Source organism: Spinacia oleracea, chromosome 5, assembly GCF_020520425.1.
Source record: "Spinacia oleracea cultivar Varoflay chromosome 5, BTI_SOV_V1, whole genome shotgun sequence".
Classification (NCBI taxonomy): Eukaryota; Viridiplantae; Streptophyta; class Magnoliopsida; order Caryophyllales; family Amaranthaceae; genus Spinacia; species Spinacia oleracea.
In genome coordinates, this window is record NC_079491.1 from 110,747,803 (window position 1) to 110,769,468 (window position 21,666).

Genomic DNA, 21,666 nt, shown 5'->3' on the forward strand with positions numbered 1-21,666 from the left:
AGCTTTGAATACTTGAAATCTCGTGTATAAATTTGTTACCCTAGGCACATATTTATAGAGTGTGGAAAAGGATTTAGAATCCTATTAGAATACCAATTAGTTTAATTAGAATCCCTTTAGGACTCTATTAAATAAATTCTATCTACTAGGATTAGGATTTAATCATAGAACGAATTCCAATAGCTTTAGGATTCGTATCGCACACAACCGCACACGAGCACGAGCACCGCACTGCCCGCGCAAGCGTTGCGGCCCACGCGAGCTGCACAGCTCGCAGCCCATTTGCTCGTAGCCCACATAGCTCGCGCGCGCGCCATGCCTTGCTGGGCCTGGCCTTGCGCTGGGCCTGGCGAGGCTTTGGCAGCGTGTGTTGGTTCGTATGGCTTGCTGGGCGTGGGCCTGGCTTCGTGCTGGGCCTTCGTCTAGCAAGTCTCGTCCGATGCTAATTCGTACGATGCGCTTCCGATTAAATTCCCAAATCCGGAATTCATTTCCGATACGAACAATATTTAACATTTTCGATTCCGGAATTAATTTCCGTTTCGAACAAATATTTAATATATTTTCCGATTCCGATAATATTTCCGATTTTGACAATATTTCCGTTTCCGGCAATATTTCCGATTCCGGTAATATTTCCAATTCAGATAATAGTTTCCGATACGTACATGTTTCCGTTTCCGGCAACATCTACGACTTGGATAATATTTATATTTCCGATACGATCCATATTTCCGTTTCCGGCAATATCATCATTTCCGGAGTATTCATTTACTTGCCTTTGACGATCTAAGCTCCCACTGAAACCAAGATCCGCCGTTTCCGAATATCCATAGATGGAGTATTTAATGTCATTAAATACTTGATCCGTTTACGTACTATTTGTGTGACCCTACGGGTTCAGTCAAGAGTAAGCTGTGGATTAATATCATTAATTCCACTTGAACTGAAGCGGCCTCTAGCTAGGCATTCAGCTCACTTGATCTCACTGAATTATTAACTCGTTAATTAATACTGAACCGCATTTATTAGACTTAACATTAAATGCATACTTGGACCAAGCTAAGGGCGTTATTTAATACACATGTATGCTATGATTTGTACAAGGCCGGATGTTTCGTTCGCACTCAGTGCAACGAGCAGGTACAAGTCAGAACCAGGTGAGGCACATTGGACTACTGCCAAGAATATCCTAAAGTACCTGAAAAGGACTAAGGATCAGTTGCTGGTTTATGGTGGTACAGATGAGTTGATTGTTAAGGGCTATATGGACGCAAGCTTTCAAAACCGACAGAGATGATTACAGATCACAGTCCGGGTTTGTGTTCTGCCTTAATGGCGGAGCAGTAAGCTGGAAAAGTGCTAAGCAAAGCACTATTGCAGATTCTACAACTGAAGCCGAGTACATTGTTGCCTCAGAAGCAGAAAAGGAAGCTGTTTGGATTCGGAAGTTCATCGAAGAACTTGGGGTTGTCCCCTCCAATTGCCCAGGAAAAGGAGCCTAGGAGCCACCAGAAGTCCAAACACATACTGCGGCGATTTCATATACTTCGAGAGATCATTGAAAGGAAAGAAATCGAGATTTACAAGGTTGGAACTGACAACAACGTTGCGGATCCATTAACTAAACCGTTGCCACAAGTGAAGTACAACGCACATGTAGCAACCATGAGAATCAAGCATGTTGGAGAATGGCTTTGATTTTATAAAGTTTTGTTTTAGAACATCTGTTAGATCTGTGTTTAAAACAATTGGTTTAACCATTTCATATTTATGAGATTTATTATTTCATATTCATTTAAGTTTGGTTTAGTATTAAATGATAAGTCCATGTGATTCAAATCATTCAAATGGCATGTCAAGATGGATTCTTCGACAAAGAAACACCCATAAGTGAACTTGAATATTGAAGTCACAAAGGATCCCTAATCCAGGTCATTGAAAGGTGGACGACCAATGACTGATGAAGATTAGATTGCAAGTAGATTTTAGTTCTGTTTCTTGAACTAGATTGACGGGATGTCAGAATCTTTTGCATAGCTACTTATTGGATCTTGTATCGGATTGACCATGAGAAAACTTTAAGAGATTAAAGTCATGTCATAAGTAGTTCTCATTAATGGTGATTAGAACCATTCCTTAGAACATGAGCGATTATGTCTGCTCGTTTGAGAATTAGTTCGCTTTGATGCTAGCTAAACGTCGCACCGTAAAAGGAGGCTATAAAAGCAGTTATTGGGCGTACTATGAATCAAAGTGAGTGTTCATAGATTGCAAGAATGGATTGTCCTCCTATCTTTGATAGGATATGGTGTTGTTGTGTAACAAGGCTTCTCGGAGAGTTAGATACTATGAAAATGCATGGCAGTGCTCAGAATGGTTAAGGCTTAACCTTCTGTAAAAATTTAACAGTTGAGCTCTATAATCCGAGAAACACTTCTGGACCTAATAAGGATGGCTTGGATCTTACCTTATGTTCAGCAAGTAACACTAAGCGACAAAGGAATGTGAATGCACACTTGTCTTAATGACAAGTGGGAGACTGAAGGAAATATGTCCTTCACCCAAGGTGCATTAAGTCTAATACCAAGGTTCAGATTAATTGCGAACAATTAATTCAGTGAGATCAAGCGATCGTAACAGCTAGCTGGAGCAATGCTTCCGATCAGTGAGTTCTAATGGATATTAAGCTCACAACTTACTCTTGAATGAACCTACAAGGTCACACCAATGGCATGTAACAGATCACCGGATTAAATGAATCGGAAATTCATTTGATAGCTTTTCGAGAATTAGTTTTGGAAAACGTATTATACGATACGACCTTGCACCGGAATCGTATATCGTATCGTGAATATTCGTAAGCTGGGCGAAACGAATAATCGTATCGTACGACTGTGATTCTTCGTATACAATACGATAAATAATAGCCGTAAGGTATTAATCGCGAATACGAGGAGCATCGGAGCTGCCGACCCGTCGAGCCAAGCGCGCACGGCCCAACGAGCCAACGAGCTAGCGAGCAAGGCGAGCAGGCCAGCCCGTGGCGTGGCACAAGCGCGTAACAGCAACAACATCGCAACAGTGAGCGAGCTAGGCCCACGCCCCAGCTGCTCGGCTGCGCGCGCTGTGGGCTTCGGCCTACAACGTGTGGCTGGGCGCGGGTCTGTGAGGTCGTGTGTGTTGATGTGGCCGGTCAAGGCGATTTGGTCTTTGGCCGGTTACATCATTAATATAATTAGGTTAATTATATTTTTCATACACACCACACATTATTCAGTTTTTCCAAAAACCCTAAACCTAATTCCAATATTACGTTCTTCGGTTTTCTCTCTGTGAAAACTGTTCATCCCGAAAAGCAAAAACCTTGAGCATTGTCTAAGCTACAATAATCAAGACGGATCTGAACGTGTCGGTGAACCAAGTAGAGGAACAACAAGTGGTGTTCTTTGTTCGTGTTCGTTGACATAATACTCGGGAAAACACGCTTCGAATGTATGTTTGCTTAAATTATGCTTACATGTTTCCTGGCTTTGGGGATTGTTCCGCACATGTTATGTATGTTTAACTGTATTCCCCTACACCTAGAACCCATGTTCCTTTGTAATCTCTTGCCACCACATCTAGACCAACCACCCAAGAGGTTCTATCCCATGAAGCATCCACATTTCTGTTAGGTTATGAACAATCCAATGTCATGCAGAAAAATCATAAATGTCAGAATCCATGTTAAATGCACATAATAAATTAGCATAATTCAGATTACATATTTGTGATGCCTGTCTTCCCTAGCTGCTCTCGAACCAAACAAGAACAAGTAAGAACGTCAAACGTCGTCTCCGTATAAAGTCCACAGCACGTTCACATCCGCCTTAGGTTCAACCAACTAGGATATTTTCTAAGGTATTATGAATTATGGATCTCACTTTATGTGATAGGCAAAGTATAATGAATTGTGTATTTAAATATTTTACCCTAGGGTCATATTTACAGTGTATGGAATATTCTAGAATATCATTAAACCTAACTATATTAGGATTATATACTAGAATTAGGGATGACTTAGGAAATCGGTAAGTTTAGATATATTAGGAATCTAATCCTAAACCTAACATAAACTGGTTCCATAGGTCCAAGAAACTTGCATAGCAAGTTACTTGGCGCCTAAGAAACCATAACTCGCCAATGTGCACAGCCCAATAGGCGCAAGGCCCATGGGCGCTGGTTGGCCCCAAAGCACGCGGGCTAGCCTTCTTGCCTGTGGGCGGGCGCTATGCTGTGCGCTGGCATTGTGGCCATGGCGCATGGGCACTTGCGCGTTGCACCATGGGTGTTGCCTTAGTGCTGGCGATGGACCGGGTTGTGATGGCCCACGCGCTGGCGCTTGGCCGACCTTTGTGTTTCCGATTCAATTTTCGATTCCAGCAATATTTCCGATTCAGAAAATATTTCCATTTTCAGTAATATTTCCGATTCCGCAATATTTCCATTTTCGGCAATATTTCGATTCGAACAATGTTTCTGTTTCTGAAAATATTTCCGATTTCGGCTATATTTCCCTTTCCGATAATATTTTCATTTCCGAACAATAATTATATTTCCGGTAATATTTATGATTATGGTAATATTTCCACTTCTGATACTATTTCTGATTCTAACCATGTTTCCGGCAATATCTTTGTTTCAGACAAATATTCTCGTCTTTGCCATTTGACGGTTTGTTTACTCCGACTGAAACCAACATCCACCATTTTCGATAATACATTATTAGAGTATTTAGTGAATGTTATATTCACCTAAATACTTGATCCGTTCACGCACTATTTGTGTGACCATACCGGTTCAGTCAAGAGTAAGTTGTGGCATTAATATTATTAGTTCCACGTGAACTAAAGCGGCCTCTGGTTAGGCATTCGGATCACTTAATTAATCTCACTTAATAATTAACTTGTTTAATTTATAATGAACCTCATTTGTTAGACTTTAATTAAAAGCATTAAATGCAAACTTGGAACAAGAGCATATTTCCTTCAGTCTCCTACTTGTCCTTAGTAACAAGTGTGCATTTCCTAATTCCTTTGTCGATTGATGCCTGCTCATGAACATAACCTTTGTCACTTGATACCTGCTCATGAACATAAGGTAAGATGGTCATCCTTATTACGTTCAGAAGTATTTCTCGGGGTTAGAGTTCAACTTATCAAATAAATAGATAATCGTATGTAGCCTATGATTCATCTGGGCACGGCCATGCATTTTACAGTTTCTAGCTCTCCGAGTGGCCTTGTACAACTTTTGGCATCTCATCCCAATTTGTGGGAGGACAATCCCAATCTTGCGAACCGTTATAGCACTACAAGAAAATGCTGTACATAATGACGTTTTTTTCTATGACGCTTTTAAGAAGAGTCACGATATATTCGCATCCAAAAAAAACGGGAATACGCATATTGACGGTTTTAAGCGCACAAACAAATACTGACAACCAAAGGAGTCGCAATATACCAAAAGTAAACCCGTTTTCACTCCCCGCTGGATTAAAAATTTCAAAGAATAAAATATTCAATCCCTCTTTTCAGTTTTCACTCACCCACGATATCATCCTCAACCTCCCTCAACCCCCAACCGACTCGCCCTCACTCTAGCTATTCTTTGGCAAAATCCCATATTATTCTCAGTAAAATGATCTCCTCAACTCAATTCTCCCCCATTCCTTTCAAGTTAAATGGGAAATCTGGAGAAGCACATAATTCTCACTTTCACCGCTAATTTCATCATGATTTACAAGCTTCTTTGGATTTCACGATTTGATTTGTAATTGCACAATTGAAGATTTGAACTCAATCACAACACCGTGAACAGATTCTTCGCCGCCAATTTCACCGGTAAGTTTTATTTATTTATTAATGTTCCATTTAGATCAAGTTAATTGTACAATTAGTTTCTGCAATTGAATTTTAGGGGAGAGGTATCGATGGAACAAGTATAGGGTTAAGGGGATGCTTTTATGGGAACTAGGGACACAAAAATTCCACAGATTTTGAACCTTGAATTCTAAAGGGAAACATATGCTAATTAAAAATCCTGCAATTACTTTTCTTTGTTATGAACTTATTCCATAGAGAATTGAGTGTATACTGTGAATATGAGACTTTGTTTTTTTTAGTTATACGGATTAAGCATAGGCTTCGCTTGTGTTCCTGGTTGTGCCAAGCACGGAGCTATTTCATTAGGGTTATTATCTGGTTGGACTTGCTGAAGTTATACTTGCTGAAGTAGGGGTCTATAGAACTTGCTGAATTTAATACTACTCTGATACATTGCAAATTTATGTCTTGTAATATTTTCAGAAGAGAGAAGGCAGACTGCAAGGGGTTGGTCAATGCCTAATCTACGAGTTTAGGATGGTTTGCCATGTTTGGCAAGGAGATGTAAGCAAAGATTTCTTCGAGGTTCCAAAAGTTTAAATTAGTTATTTTTCCTGTCATATATGTGCCATGTGTGTGGCTAGTAAGTTCTTGCTTCTACTACAGGGTTTCCGAGCAATCTTGGTTGACAGAGACAAAAATCGTAAGGTAAATTTTACTGAAGCTTTCAACTGGATGGACGGTCTGTTTCATGATACCGTCTTAGCTAGATAATGAATCTCTTTGAATTTGACTTGATTTCTCCGGATGCTGTGGGTTACAGGTTTAGTGGAATCCTTTGCGGTTGGATCTGATTAGTGGCCTTGGCTTTGTTGGTCCAGTCGGTCATTTCTGATATGCTTTCCATATGTTTTTCTTGGTTTTGGCTTAAAATGTTGTTGCATGAGAGTTTTAAAAATATTTCATTAGATTTGTGTCCTATCTGCAAGGAAGCAGGCATTTTTAATTAGTTATATTAATTTCAGAATCTTTCGTGCTATTTACATGAGATTTCGGATGTCTGAAATGTACATATATCTACCCGAGAACCATTTAATTTGGAGTGGGACTACTCTTTATTTTATAAAATTTTGAAGTAATTGATATCCATATCTTGTTTAATTTCTCTTGATACCCAATTATTACGTGATTACATTTTGTTTTTCTCTTGGAAGATGACTTGTTCATGAACCACCTAATATGTATCCTGTGCATCCTGGATTTCTGACGTTGTTTGGAGAAGTCAAAGTTAGTCATAGTTTGAATAAAACACCCTGTTGAAATGAATTTCACCATCTGCAATTTTAGAAATATGAAATCCATGTTCACAGGGTCTAATTGATTGACAGGTATGAAGGCCTAGACAAGTTAGGTTAAGGCTTCGACTAGAGCCTAAGACGATGTGTTTTGTAGCGACCAAAGTCACAGCAGACGGGAAGATCTCCAGGCCCTTTGGGTTGTTTACATTTTTCAGATACATTCGATTTGCTCCTTTCATTAAGTAGGTGAGTGGTCTTGCCTGAGGGTTATTTATTGCTATAAAATTTGACTTTGTGTAGATGCTAATTTTAATTGACAGCCCAGAGAGCCTCTTTCACTTGGTAGAGGTTCACGAAGACATGATAGTCGCAGCAAATAGAGCATACTGACATGGGGTAGAGAAGGAAATTGCAAACGAATATCTCCTGGACTAGATTTATGGAGACCACGGAATTCAAGTCGGTCCCCTAGGAATGGTTGGAGCCGCTCTCACAGGTATGACTTGTAAAGTGCCAATCAGTCATGGAATTTTTCATGCTTCCTTTGTACTTTGTAATAAGAATTATATTGATTAGGGGACAACATAGCAGTTATCCATAATATGATCTCCCTTTATATGCTTCCTCTTGTCTTGAGTTTCCTTCATCATTGATTTGTTTTCTCTTAGGGTGTTCTTGGACATTAAATTTTTCCTCGAGATCTCAATTCCATTCTGAGATCTAAGAGGGGATTTTTGTGTGTGTTTCTTCTTTACTTTGTTTATATTTTATACGAATCATACTCTATAGCAGATTTTTCATCTTAAAGTGGTCAATATATTGGTTGGAAGTTGCGCTTTAGTCATGTGGTTTACACTTTACACGGACTCCCTTCTATTATCAACTTATTATGCTAGCTCCTTTTAGTTTTTAACAATTTGTCCTTTTCCCCTAATATTGCAAAGCTGTCTAGGACTAGTCAAAGCAGAAGGAGGAGCCGGAGCTAGAGCCCAACTCCTAACTTTAGACAGGAGCCTACATCAATTGATAGGAGTAGAAATGTCTGGAGTTTCAGCACAAATATGTAGAGATTTTGTTGCTGGAAGATACAGGAGAGGGAATAGTTGCCATTTCCTTCCAACCTTTTAAAAGGTAGTGCTTAGCAGATAATTCAGGTAGCAAATTTCCGGTATGTACCTGTGAGGTATCAGCTCCTGTATTCAAGCATTTCTTTCGTGGCTTGAACAACAGAAAGATGTGGCTTGGAAACAGTGGTTTGTAAAACTGTCAATTGTAACTGGAAGTTTTCACCAGGAAAAAACTTGTAAAACAGGTTTCAGGATAGCTTAGAAATGCAGACTTGGCTTCTTATATGCGAAACATCTCTTTAGTTTCACCAGGAAAATACTTGTAAAACAGGTTTCATGATAGCTCATAAATGCAGACTTGGCTTCTTATATGAAAAACATCTCTTTATCAGTTCATCCACTTTCAATAATGTGTAAAATAGCATCATTTCATTTGATCCCAACTGAAGATGTTGAATCAAGTGAATTTTTCAAGTTATATATAAACGTTGTTCCCGCGCCGTTTTGTAGTTTTTAACTAAAGGCTTTGCAGATTTGATGATTTGGAGATTACTTATGTATGCACAGGGGTAGGACATTTGAGAGGGTACTCAATAGGTCAGACTCTCGTCTTGAGGACAGAACCTAACAATATAATTATTATGGATTGGAACATGTTGGTTGTGGTTCCTCCCCGGAATTTAAGGTCTCCATTGTATAGCAGGTGCATGAATCTTTCTTTAACTTTTTGGGTGATATTTAAGTTAATGTCGTTATTTTTGTCGACAATATATTAGGAGGCTAATGTTCTGTGCAAGTGTTGTAGAAATTTTTCTTTGATATATGAATTACTCTGATTTCACATGCTTTTAGTTGGGTAATTCTATGTATATTTAGGATAATAAAACAATCAGAGTGTGATATAATTCTATAAATGATACTTGAATTCCCCATCATTCTCAAATTGTCTAATATAATAGTTAATGACTCAATCGCTAAATAGCTGCCCGTCTCACATGAAGTCACTCTTAGATTAATTAATTCGGCATAGTAACACTATTATTTATTTCATCTTCTTTTTTTATTGTAGTTAAGAGTATGTTTTTCTCTTTAATTTTTCTTTAGGACTTCCGGATTACATGTTACTTGAGATCTTTGTGGATTTGGGATTGATATATAGTGTATTGATAAACAATCAAACTATAATATTTTTATCTGTCTTACTTGCGTGTTGCCCTTCTCTAGTTGCTGTCTAATTTGAGAAATTTGGTTTTAAAAGTTAATACACATACGAATTTTGGGACAGTGGTGAAGTTCGTTTGATGGCTGAGGTGATCTGTTGCAGTATTGAGCAACATGTAATGTTATAATATACCTAGCTTAACTATAGAATCGAATAATGGATGGGAAAACAATCTGTATAAACTGAGCCAAGTTCTAATGTTCATCTAATTCTGTAGTAATAATAGCTATAGTAAGTACTACATTTAAAGGTTTATTGTAACGACCAAATTGTAACACTATATTTAATCGTTACAAAAAAGGGGTATATTGTAACGGGTGTATAGTTTTTTATCTAAAACATAAGCTATTGTAACAAGTGTATGGAAGGTGTTACAATAGATTAAAACCTGTCATAGTAGGTATGCGGCGTATGCCCTATTGTAACAACATATTCCTAATGTAACGCCCATCGAAAATATGACAAGGCGCAATTTTTTTTTCCAGTTCGCGCCGAGTATTTTGACATCAAAAGTTTCAGAATTAATTTTGAAAGCCCTCTTTTTCTTTTTCTGTCTTGGTTCTAAACCCTAACTATAGAAACTTCTAGCTTCCTCTCAAAACATTCACAACTCAAACATCTTCAGCAGCTAAATCGCTCAAATTCAAAGCTAATTCAATCAACAAAGAAATTGAATTTCCTCTCTTTACATCTTGGTTCTAGGGTTCTTCAAGCTTTAGCGGAAGGTGTTTCAGTTGATACACTTCCATTAAAATCATTTGTTGAAATTGTTTTTTTTACCGATTTCCATTCAATTTCATCTCTTTTCGTGGAAGGCGTCGATCTAGCCTTCTAGGGTTCAAAGAAAGGTGTTTTGGTTGATAAATTCCCAATCAAATCAGTTGGTACTGCTGTTTGTTTGACCAAAGAGGTAATCTTTCAACTTTCCCCAAATTGTTTGAAAATTCATTTCTATATGTAGTCAATGTTTAGATGTGAAATTGGTATTACTTAAGAGTTTGACTAAATGATCTTGATTAATAGGTAAATCACACTGAATTTGGTATAACTCATAGGATTGGTAGGTAAATTTTTTGAATAAACAGATTTCCTTTACGGGTCATAGAATTTGGCTGTGAAGGGCAATAGGGAAAGTTATAGTGTTTTGACTCATTACAAATGTATTTTGTTTTTATGCTTCTCCTTTTAGCATGAAATATTGTGTTCATAAATATTTCTTGATGATTTGGTGATACAATATCTGATACTCCGTAATTCACTATGTGATGTCAATAAATAAAATCTTCTGGTCTCATATTTTACAGATGGTAGATGTTTTGATGGAATGTCCAAACAGTAGAAAATGGTGGTCCATTAATTCACCAAAGTTTCAAACTGTAAATTAAATAATGCTTCTTGCTAATATACTTTTAAGTGTATGGCTTTAACTTTGATTGAAAAAGGGTTAAAGGGGTATGACGTATCCACTACTAGTCCAATTGCTAAACATCTCACTATCTCCAAATAGCTGAATAGATTATGATTTAGTATGGCAGGAACCTTGTTGTCGCATACAGTCAGATTCTTACAATATTTTTGATGTCATACACATTTTTTGGTGACAAGTCAGATAACATATACAAACTGGCTAATATTCAGTGTACTATTTTGGGTTACTTTTTATATTATTGCAAATTTGGGTAATGATAGAAGACTATTCTAGATATAGGGTGTATTAGCTATGTTGGACAATCCAGTTTGTTATCAGTTGCTATTAGCTATGTTGGACGATTAGGGGGTGTTTGGTTCGTGCAATTTATGTATGAGGTATGGTTTTAGAATGAGTAAAACATAAACCTTGTGTTTGGTTTGCAATAGTATGAATTTAAACCTATACCTCAAACCCATGAGGTATGCGGTTTAGAAACCTTGCTGGGATTTGTACAGAAAGGTAACTCTGAAGGTGTATCATATATTTGTCAGATAGGGGAGAATTAAGGCTAGCATATGTACATTCTTGCTCTTTTTTTCCATCTATTCTTTGGTTATCTCACTGTTGTGTAGAACGTTTTACATACGCTCAGTTGTTTTTTATACAAGTATATATATAGAGTAAATTATGCTTAGTACTTTCTTTTTCCTGACTTATGGTAAATTCAGATTCTCATCTTTATTTGTATATTGGCTAATCTGGATCAATATTAGTCTTGTCATTCCTGACTTTGAAGTAACCCCAAGAGCTGAATCCAATGATCCAAATGGCGAACGAGATGGAAGGGTTTCTTCTAAAATCGTTTCAGAACATCAGGTATTATTTCTTTTAATTCGTATACTTTCTTTTTCTTCTCCCTTCTAACTCCAACTTGTTTCCTTCTTCCCTTTTATCGATCTCTCTCGTACTCATTTCCTTGGAAACTATATTTTCCATTAATGACACCACTCTGTGTATATCTACATGGTGATGGGTTACTTGAATGTGAGTACTCTGTATTTTAATATTATTTTGACGGTAGTTGTTGGGTTTCAAGATTATTAAGAAAGGCTCAACTCCTATTATCATCAAATTATTGCACACAATAAATTAGAATGTGATCAGGATCAAGCTACAAAGTAGAACCATGATAATGCACTATCAAATGTTGGAGCTGAAGGAAATAATGCCCTTGGTCCAAATATGCATATAATATTAAGTCTAATAAATGCGGTTCAGTATTAATTAACAAGTTAATAATTCAGTGAGATCAACTGAGCTGAATGCCTAGCTAGAGGCCGCTTCAGTTCAAGTGGAATTAATGATATTAATCCACAGCTTACTCTTGACTGAACCCGTAGGGTCACACAAATAGTACGTAAACGAATCAAGTATTTAATGGCATTAAATACTCCATCTATGGATATTCGGAATCGACGAATCTTGGTTTCAGTGGGAGTCGAGATCGTCATAAGCAAGAAATGAATATTTCGGAAACGATGATATTGCCGGAAACGGAAATATGGATCGTATCGGAAATATGAATATTATCCAAGTCGTAGATGTTGCCGGAAACGGAAACATGGTACGTATCGGAAAATATTATTGGAAATGGAAATATTGCCGGAATTGGTATTGCCGGAAACGGAAATATTGTCAGAATCGGAAATATTATCGGAATCGGAAAATAGTTCCGGAAACGGAAATATTAAATATTTGTTCGAAACGGAAATTAATTCCGGAATCGGAAATATTAAATATTTGTCGTATCGGAAATGAATTTCGGAACCGGGAATTTAATCGGAAGCGCATCGTACGAATTAGCATCGGACGAGGCTTGCCAGACGAAGGCCCAGCACGAAGCCAGGCCCGCGCCCAGCAAGCCAAGCGCCCAACACGACGGCCACAGCCTCGCCAAGCCCAGAGCAAGGCCATGCCCAGCAAGGCCGTAGGCGCGCGCGCTGGAGCGTATGCTCGTGGGCTGCGAGGCAGCGCTCACTCGTGTGGGCCGCAAGGCCTGCGCGGGTGCGTGCGTCCCTCGTGGTCGTGCGACACTCGTGTTCGTTACGAATCCTAATCCTATCGGAATTCGTGCAATGATTAAATCCTAATCCTAATAGATTAAATTTATTATTTAGAGTTCAAATAGGATTTTAATTAATAAATTCATATCCTACTAGGATTATAATTCTTTTCCATAAACTCTATAAATATAAGCCTAGGGTCACATATTTAACAAACGATTATTGAAGTATTCAAGGTAAGATTTTTAAGCAAAAATCAGCCAAACACTTACAACCCAAAATAGCCGAAAATCCTAAGTAACCTTAAGGGCGATTCTAGTTGGTCAAGCTTAAGACGGATCCGGACGTGTTGTGGACTATCTACGGATGGACGACACTTGGAGTCCTAAAGACTTGTTCTTGTTCGGTTCGGGCGCAGCTAGGGAGGGCACGCTACAAAGTGTATGCATCTGAATTATGATAAATGATTATGTGTAAATAATATGTTTCCTGACTTTATGGTTTTTCCGCATGATTTATGTTTATTCATATGTATCATAACCTAACAGTGGTATCACGAGCCTCTTATTATTTTCATAATTTAAATTGCATGAACATGGTTAAATTTCACAAATTTGCAAAGAATTAAAGGGGTGATTAATTTCCGTAATTAATTGCAAATTGCGTTTATTTAATTATATGTACGCAGTTTTTTGGCAGTTTCTTCGTTCCTCATCCAAATTGGGTGATTTTTGTGTCAATTCCGCATGTAAAAAGCATTCTAAAAATTTGACAAATTTTTTTTTCCCGCCGAAACCCAGATTTCCCAAATTCGGAGCCTAACTATGACTTTTCGGAGGTTTTAGTTTTTCGAACGCAAAAGTTTGTAAATTTAAGATGTTAAATTGAATACTTGCAATTCTTGTTGATAAATCTTGAGTTTTCGATTGACCTACAGTATATGTTTAACAATTATGAATGCCTAGACTTGTTAATTATACAACCTAATTTGTACTTATGATTAATTTGTTGAAATTCGAATAATTTAGAATTGATTTGTTTTTTATAATTAATTAGTAATTTAATTAGGTACCAATGAATAAAATCCACCATAAAAATTGTTAATTTATGTTAAATTTTAAATTTTTATGACCTAGATTTGAATCCATGTTAATCGGAAATTAATTGATTAATAAATTTTCGATTTTTCGCCCTAAAATTATGAAATTAATATGATTTATTAATTTGTCATTAATTTTGGAAATAAAAGTTTTAATTTTTATGCAATTCGCTAATAAAACATGCACGCACAAAGCAATGGACGCTACGTGTTACCCTTAAGGGGTGTTGTATAGTGCGGACATGCGACGACGAGCAAGGGAGCACGTCGCCCATGCGGTACGATGCAACGAGCAAGAGTCATGGCGCACGAGCACAAGGCAGCACGCTGCCCTGTGTCGAGTGCTGTGTGCATATGGGCGAGTGGGCAATGGCGAAGGGCCAAGGCGCAAGCCATCGGGCAGACGCGTGTGGGCAGCAAGCGTGCTGCGCCACAGCGCGCGCTGCCACGCCCAGCAAGCAAGCAGGCGCAACGAGCGAGCGGGCGCGCGCAGCGTGGCTTGCACTGCTGCGTTGCGTGTGGCCTGCTTGCGTATTGCTATACGAACAGTCGAGGGGCGCTAAGCCTCGTGCACTCGATGGGGCTTGGGCGCAAGCCCAAGTGCCTCGTCGTGTTACGATTGAGTCGTTCTTAAATTTATTATTGAATTTTCAGTTTGGAAACGTTTTAATTAATTTTAAAATTAATAATTTAAATTGTTTTCTTGGATTTTAATTTTGAATATTATAATTATTATAAATTTTAATTTATTCTAATTATGTTACTAAAATTAAAACCTTGAATTAATTTAAATTCGACTGAAAATAAATTAAATAAGTGGATTCAATTATAAATTTATATGAGATTTAAATTTTAATTAAATTTGTATGTTTCCGGTTAGACTAGAAATACATTTTTATGTTTAAAATTAATAAAGCATATGAATTTATTAGTTTAAGTGGGAGCAATTTTAGTCATAAAATCTTGATTAGGTCTACAAATTCTTTAAGGTTAAACAACTTGATTAGAATTAATAAGGACTGAATAATTGGTAGATTATTGGTGACCTTGATTAATTGCTGCAAATATTTATGTGATGCATAATGTGTTTTACTAACCAGCTATGTGGGCCATTAATGATAGTGAATGGGTGAATGGTATATATTGTATATGTACTGTTTTGCAGGTTATGAAGTGACTAGTATGACCCAAATAGGATAGAAAATATGGTCTGCGTACCATTAATTTGAATGTAATTGGTCTAAAGCATCAAATTTATTTTTCAACTAAAATATGGTCTGCGTACCATCAAATAGTTGTAATTAGTTTAATTATAGCTTATCCTATTTGAAGAAAATGGCACGGAGATTTTCAAGACGGACTTTGAAGTTGTAAATTCAAGATGAAGTCGGGCCATACTAGATCACATTTATCTTATGCATGCGTGAAGTTATTTATTGCTTTTAAATATGTCTTAAATATGCATGAGATTGTGGCTTGACTATGTTGCATGATTAAGGATTTTAGTTCACTTAAAATCTAACCAACATAGTAAGAGCCTTAAGTTTCAAACTTAAAAATTGAGTTAAAAGGTGCCATGCTTAAATAACACTTACTTGGATATCCTTTTTTCATCGATCTAAGTAATAGGTTTCTGCCATAGCGAGGTGTTACTTATCGATACTAAAGGGGTAAGGTACACAAATAATTGTGAGTACATGTTAGTTTTGGTGAAACTCAACGATATAAGTAAGGAGTCTTTTTATGTCGTGGCAAAATCGATAGGTTTACATCAACCAAGAGTAGTTTCTAGACTATTAGCAAAAGACTTTTGCTTACCTAAAATGTTTTAGAATTGAGTCAAAATACATATTGTTCTTAATTTTTTCAATGGTTTTAGGGTCTTGAAATCGTTTTATTCACACCTGCCGGAACAATAAATTCGAATAAAATGCCAATAACTTGTTTAAAATTGCATTATTGTTTTTTTTTTGCTAAGCAAGTAAGGATAATATTAAGCACAAAACCAATTACAACCTAAGCTTAACTTTAAGAGGCACGAACCAACTAGGTTGGACCTTATCACCATGAAGCAAGCAAGCAGAAACACCTATACAAGCTCAAAGAGCCAAAAATCAAGTACAATCCCTCCTACTAGCCTTCTTAGGCATAACAACTTTGATTCTATCTTTCACAACATGTTTAATACTTTTTACAGAATACTGCACTGTAGGAACACACTTACCCCAAAAGCTACCATTTCTGCACTGCCAAACCACATAGACTGTTGCTGCAAGTCCTGCATACCAGACTTGCTTCTTGAAATGAGAATGTCTGCTATGATCAATCCCCCTTGTGATCTGCTGAAGATCAGAAGAAACACCAGGGATACTCAACCAACTTCTAATACCATTAAGGCATTGCTGACTGTAGGAGCAAGAGAAAAACAAATGCTTATGATCCTCATTCTGTTGCCCACGTAATAAACACAGGCGGGACACACTAACTCCAATTCTAGCAAGCTTTGCTGTGGTTTGAAGTCTAGCTTGAACAGCCATCCAGCAAATAAATCTATGTCTTGGAACATTTAGCCTATTCCAAACTAACCTGTCCCAGGTGACCAAAGGTCTAGCCTCAATTAATTTCTCATATACCACTTTAACTGAGTACTGAGCAATAGTACTAAACTCATTCTGAGAGTAATATTGCTTTAAAAACTCTTTAGTTTCACAAATTTTCCTCCAATACCAGTTGGCTGAAGCATTAGGCTGGTATTCCCACCAAACCCCATCTTTAACATACACAGCATTAACCCACTTAATCCACACATTATCCTGTTTAGAAGCAACAGCCCACACATATTTTCCCATCAGTGCAATGTTCCATTTAACATCTCTGAAGCCTAAACCACCCTCTTTCTTGTGACAGCAAGACTGTGCCCACACATATTACTTGGTTTTGTGCTGTAAGCTTTGCCACTCCAAAGAAAAGACCTGCAGATCTTATTAATCTCATATAGAACTTGCTTAGGGAGCACATACACCTGGGCCCAATACATATGCAAGCTCAATAAGACTGAATTGATCAGTTGCATTTTGTCTGAGTAGGAAAGATTCCTGGAACTCCAAACTTTAATTCTTGCAATCATCTTGTCCACCAACATATCACATTGGGATGTGGTGATTTTCTTAGAACATATTGGTACCCCCAAGTACTTGAAAGGCAAGTAACTTCTGGTAAAACCAGAAACCAATTCTACCCTATTAACATCAGAATCAGACATCCCATAGCAATAGATGGAAGATTTCTGTTTGTTAGGTTGCAGACCAGAAGTATCAGAGAAAAGCTTGAATGCCTGTAGCAACAGATAGATAGAAGCAAAATCACCTTTGCAACACAAGATCAGATCATCTGCAAAGCAGAGATGAGTGAGTTTTACAGATTTACACCTTGGATGGTACTGGAACAAAGGCAACAAGCTCATGCTGTGCAGAACTCTGGACAAATATTCCATGCAAATGACAAAGAGCAAAGGAGACATGGGATCACCTTGTCTTAGCCCTCTCTGAGATTTAAAGAACCCATGCATAGTGCCATTAATCATCAAGGAGAACATAGGAGTGGTGACACACTTCATCACAATATGCACAAAGTTTTCAGGGAAACCCAATTGTTCTAACATCTCCTGTAAGAAATTCCAATCCACAGTATCATAAGCTTTTTGTAAGTCAATCTTCATTAAGCAGCTAGGTTTGACATATTTTCTACCATAATGCTTCACTAAATCCTGCACCACCATAATATTATGAACAATGTGCCTTCCATGAACAAAACCACCCTGATTCTCCATGATCAAATTAGGTAAGATTTGTCTAAGCCTATTACACAGCACCTTAGTAACACACTTATACAGTGTGTTACAACAAGAAATGGGTCGAAAATCACTCACATTATTAGGACATTTAATCTTAGGAATAAGAGTGATCACTGTGTGATTAAGTTCTTTCAAAAGCTTCCTTTGCTGCAGAACATCTAAAACAGCAGCCACCACTTCATCACCATCAATACTCCAGGAATCTTTAAAGAAAAAGGTACCAAAATCATCTGGACCTGGAGCTTTAACCCCAGGAATAGAAAACAAAGCCTTCCTTACTTCATCTGCAGTGTATGGACCATTCAGAATTGCTCTATGTTGATAATTTATGAGAGGACCTAGCTGGACTACTTGACTGAGAACTGCTTTCCTATTGGACTGAGTAGTACCCAATAAGGAAGTATAATACTCCAAGAATGCCATAGACACCTCAGCAGAATCTTCTTTCCAAATGCCATGCATATGATGAATACTATAAATCTGATTCAAAGTTCTTCTCTGTCTGATGCTCTGGTGAAAAAGAGTAGTATTTTCATCACCTGCTTTGAGCAAGTCCAACTTTGCTTTTTGTCTCAAAAAATCCAAATAAGCCTGATGTTTTAGTCTATATTCATTGATAGCCTGCAATTCCAAATCAGCCAAAGTTACATCTGAAGGATTCAAATGCATAGCCTGTTGAGCTGCATTCATATCATTAAATGCCTTAATATCTGCAGCCTGAATATCAGAGAAACCCAACCTATTCAGATCTTTCAAAGCACCCTTAACTTGCTTCAATTTGTTAACAACCACATACATCTTTGTGCCATGAAATTGCTTATTCCATTGTTGCTGAATGATAGATAGAAAATCAGGAGAACTTTTCCACATAGTGAAGTATTTAAATGGCTTCTTTCCCCCTCCAGTCCTAGGATAAACAGTAAGTAAACCAGGGGAATGATCAAAGGTGCCCTCATTCATAAAACAAACCTCAGCTGTGGGAAATTGAGTTTGCCAAGTAGAATTTGCCATAACTCTGTCAAGCTTTGAAAATACTCTGGCAGCACCTTGTTGTTTATTGTTCCAAGTGTAATAATTTCCCACACTCTTAATATCTTCCATTCCACATAAATGCATACATTGACATATATCCACAATCCCAGCATTCCTAACAGGAGCCCCTATCTTCTCTTCAGTGGTCATTACACAATTAAAGTCACCACACATAATCCAAGCATCCTGAGTGTATGAAGCTTTGAGATCACTCCACAGATCCAATCTCTTATGACTTTCATTAAAGGCATAGATGAAGGTACAATAAAAACTATAAGAACCACCCACTGGCTTAACTAGACAGTGAATAAGCTGACTTGTAACTTGCAGAATAGTTACAACAAAACTGCTAGGATTCCAAGCAAGGACAATCCTACCCCCATCATGATAACTGCTATTGCTAGTGAAACACCAATTCAAAAACACTTTTTGTTAAAGATTCCCAAGATTAGGAACCTTCACCTTATGCTCCAGAAGCCCTACTAGCCCCACATGGTGTTTATGAATGAAATGCTTCACAACACCTTGCTTATGAGCTAGATTAAGACCTCTGACATTCCAAGTTACAATTCTATCCATAAGAGTGGGAGGAGTTCCCTCCTCCTAGATCATCTGCCCCACCTTCAATGTCCACCTCCACTATTGTAGGTTCAAATTCACCAGTTCCCTCTTCATTTAACAAATGAAAAGTATTATTCAACTGTGTTGGTGCTGCAATTGAATTTCTCACCCTGATAGGCCTAAGAGCTTTCTGAAAACCCTCTTGGTCCACTTCAGGAGCCTGCACCATTGGTTGCACTTAGTGTTTCTGCACCCAAACTTTTCTAGTACCCTGCCTACATTCAGCATCTTGGTGTCCCACCATCTTACACACCCCACACTTACTAGGTTTTCATTCATACTTTATGTCTACCTTAATCAATTCACCATGTTCATCCATGAAAGAAACTTGATCAGGCAAACTTTGAGTAATGGGCATGTCCACTAACACCCTAGCAAAGTGAAATTTATCCCTTTAGTAGTAGCAGAATCTCTCTTCACAGGTTTCCCTATTTGATTCACAATCTTGAAGAGTGCCTTTTCTCCCCAATATTTGATATTAAGTTTTAGTTGAATCCAGATAGGAACAGACCTAATCTCCTCCTTCTCCATGTCCATATCTACACTCCTTGGCTTCATGATTAATGGCTTACCATCAAAGAAAAAGTGCCCTGTTAACACTTTATCCCTCATGTCCATAGTGTGAAATCGAACTAGGAACATCCCTTTTTTCACCATAACTACCTTATCAAGCTTGTAATTCTTCCATATTCGTCTAACAAAACCCTCCATAACATGAGCACGTTGATTAGCACCAACAACATAACACAAAACAGCAGAATTCCAGAATTCTATTTCTTCCTGAATGTCATCCAAATCAATCTGAATAGGGTTTAGATTTTCAATTGATTTATTCGAAACTGATTTATCAGATATGCTACCAACTTCATCATTATTATGCACAGATATCTCATCCAATTGCTGCAAAATAGGGACAGAAATTGATCCTACATCCATGTTTGCTCTGTTTTGACGCAAAACTCAAAAGAATGGTGAATCTGCTGCATCCACTCATTGAATGAGTGTCGCACCTCTGATCTCAGTTGAAGATGTTGCACACTTGATTTCGGAGTGAGAATGTCATTCTCCATTCCAAAATCCAGTGCCTCCACGCCTAATAGTTCATCAATCGAACGCGTTCTGAGAGCCTGCGAATCCGATGAAGGTCCATGAGGCTTCGTCGTCACATTTCCATGAGAATTATGCTTGCTACCTTGCCCTTTGCCCCCAGATTTTCATGCCATGGCAACGGAGCACGATAAGGCTATCGAGCACCGAGAGAGCTTGGGAGAAAGAAACTGTTGTAGTTTTTGCATTATTGCTTTAATTTCAAGTTATTATTCATGATAAATGTTTAGACTTTGCATGCTTCAATATATGTTTTAATTATTGTTTATAATTAAATATCTTGCACTGCAGTAAATCCTTTTAGAAAGGTAACAGTAAATTTCCTCGATTGGTAATGAATTCAAGAACGATTCATGGAAATAAGAGAAAATGAGCAATTTAAAATGTACGTTTCTTTTAGCGACTTTTATGGTTGTTTTCGAGTATCAAAGTCGAATGGCGAACCGATCGGTGCTTGTGAATTCAAAATACAATGTAGTTTTGAGATCATAAAGCATTGAGTTTAAACGCTCAGCTTTACCAATGGTTAACAACCTAAAATCATTTTTCATTTAATTCTCGAATGAGTCTAGTCCCTAGACATTCGAATAGATCGATGCTTAGAGAACTTTAGAAGCTTCTGATAAGATCATCTAGTTGAAACAAAATATTGAACATAAATTAAAATGGTAATGAACCTTGTTGGTGACATTGGACATGTCTAAACAAAGTATAAAAGTCAAATCTAGAGAAATCAATTCTTAAGACTATAAGAAAGGGTACAAGAAATAGGAAAACAAGGAAAAAATGAAAGAAATTTTACGATTTCGTTTCTACCTATAAGTTAATGTTTAAAGAGAAGTGACATAACAATCAAACTTCCTTGATATCATATACCGCTTGAGGTTCTTACTTACTAATGGCCTACAAGTGGGAAATGAAGCATGGCAATGCTACATTAGTTGTAGGGTCATCTAGTTTGTTTTAAGTCCTTTCAAAGGCTGGAACTTAATGGCTATTTTGTTCCATAATCAGCATACCTCAATT

The 21,666-nt window shown here is 37.5% G+C and overlaps 1 protein-coding gene and 2 long non-coding RNA genes across 5 annotated transcripts; 2 read left to right on the forward strand and 1 right to left on the reverse strand.

Moving 5' to 3' along the window:
* Positions 1 to 5,547: 5,547 nt before the first annotated feature.
* On the forward strand, positions 5,548 to 9,113 carry LOC130461057 (uncharacterized). 3 transcript variants are annotated; one of them, XR_008921375.1, is made up of 6 exons: positions 5,548 to 5,885; positions 6,351 to 6,452; positions 6,534 to 6,575; positions 7,256 to 7,411; positions 7,486 to 7,661; positions 8,110 to 9,113. It is a non-coding gene; the product is annotated as an uncharacterized lncRNA (long non-coding RNA). The 3 variants fall into 3 exon arrangements; XR_008921373.1 differs by having other exon boundaries at positions 6,351 to 6,431; XR_008921374.1 differs by having other exon boundaries at positions 6,351 to 6,431; positions 8,118 to 9,113.
* Positions 9,114 to 9,823: 710 nt separating this feature from the next.
* Positions 9,824 to 15,617, forward strand: LOC130461120 (uncharacterized). Its single transcript, XR_008921465.1, has 2 exons — positions 9,824 to 10,364; positions 11,639 to 15,617. It is a non-coding gene; the product is annotated as an uncharacterized lncRNA (long non-coding RNA).
* A 524-nt stretch (positions 15,618 to 16,141) lies between these two features.
* Positions 16,142 to 16,876, reverse strand: LOC110785181 (uncharacterized). The gene has a single exon (XM_021989625.1). The coding sequence runs from the start codon at positions 16,874 to 16,876 to the stop codon at positions 16,142 to 16,144; it is 735 nt and encodes a 244-aa protein (XP_021845317.1).
* Between the last annotated feature and the right edge of the window lie 4,790 nt (positions 16,877 to 21,666).

What these genes read in the sequence shown, in the direction of transcription:
- LOC110785181 (XM_021989625.1), bottom strand. Translation starts at nt 16,876, where the DNA reads ATGGGAAAATATGTGTGGGCTGTTGCTTCTAAACAGGATAATGTGTGG.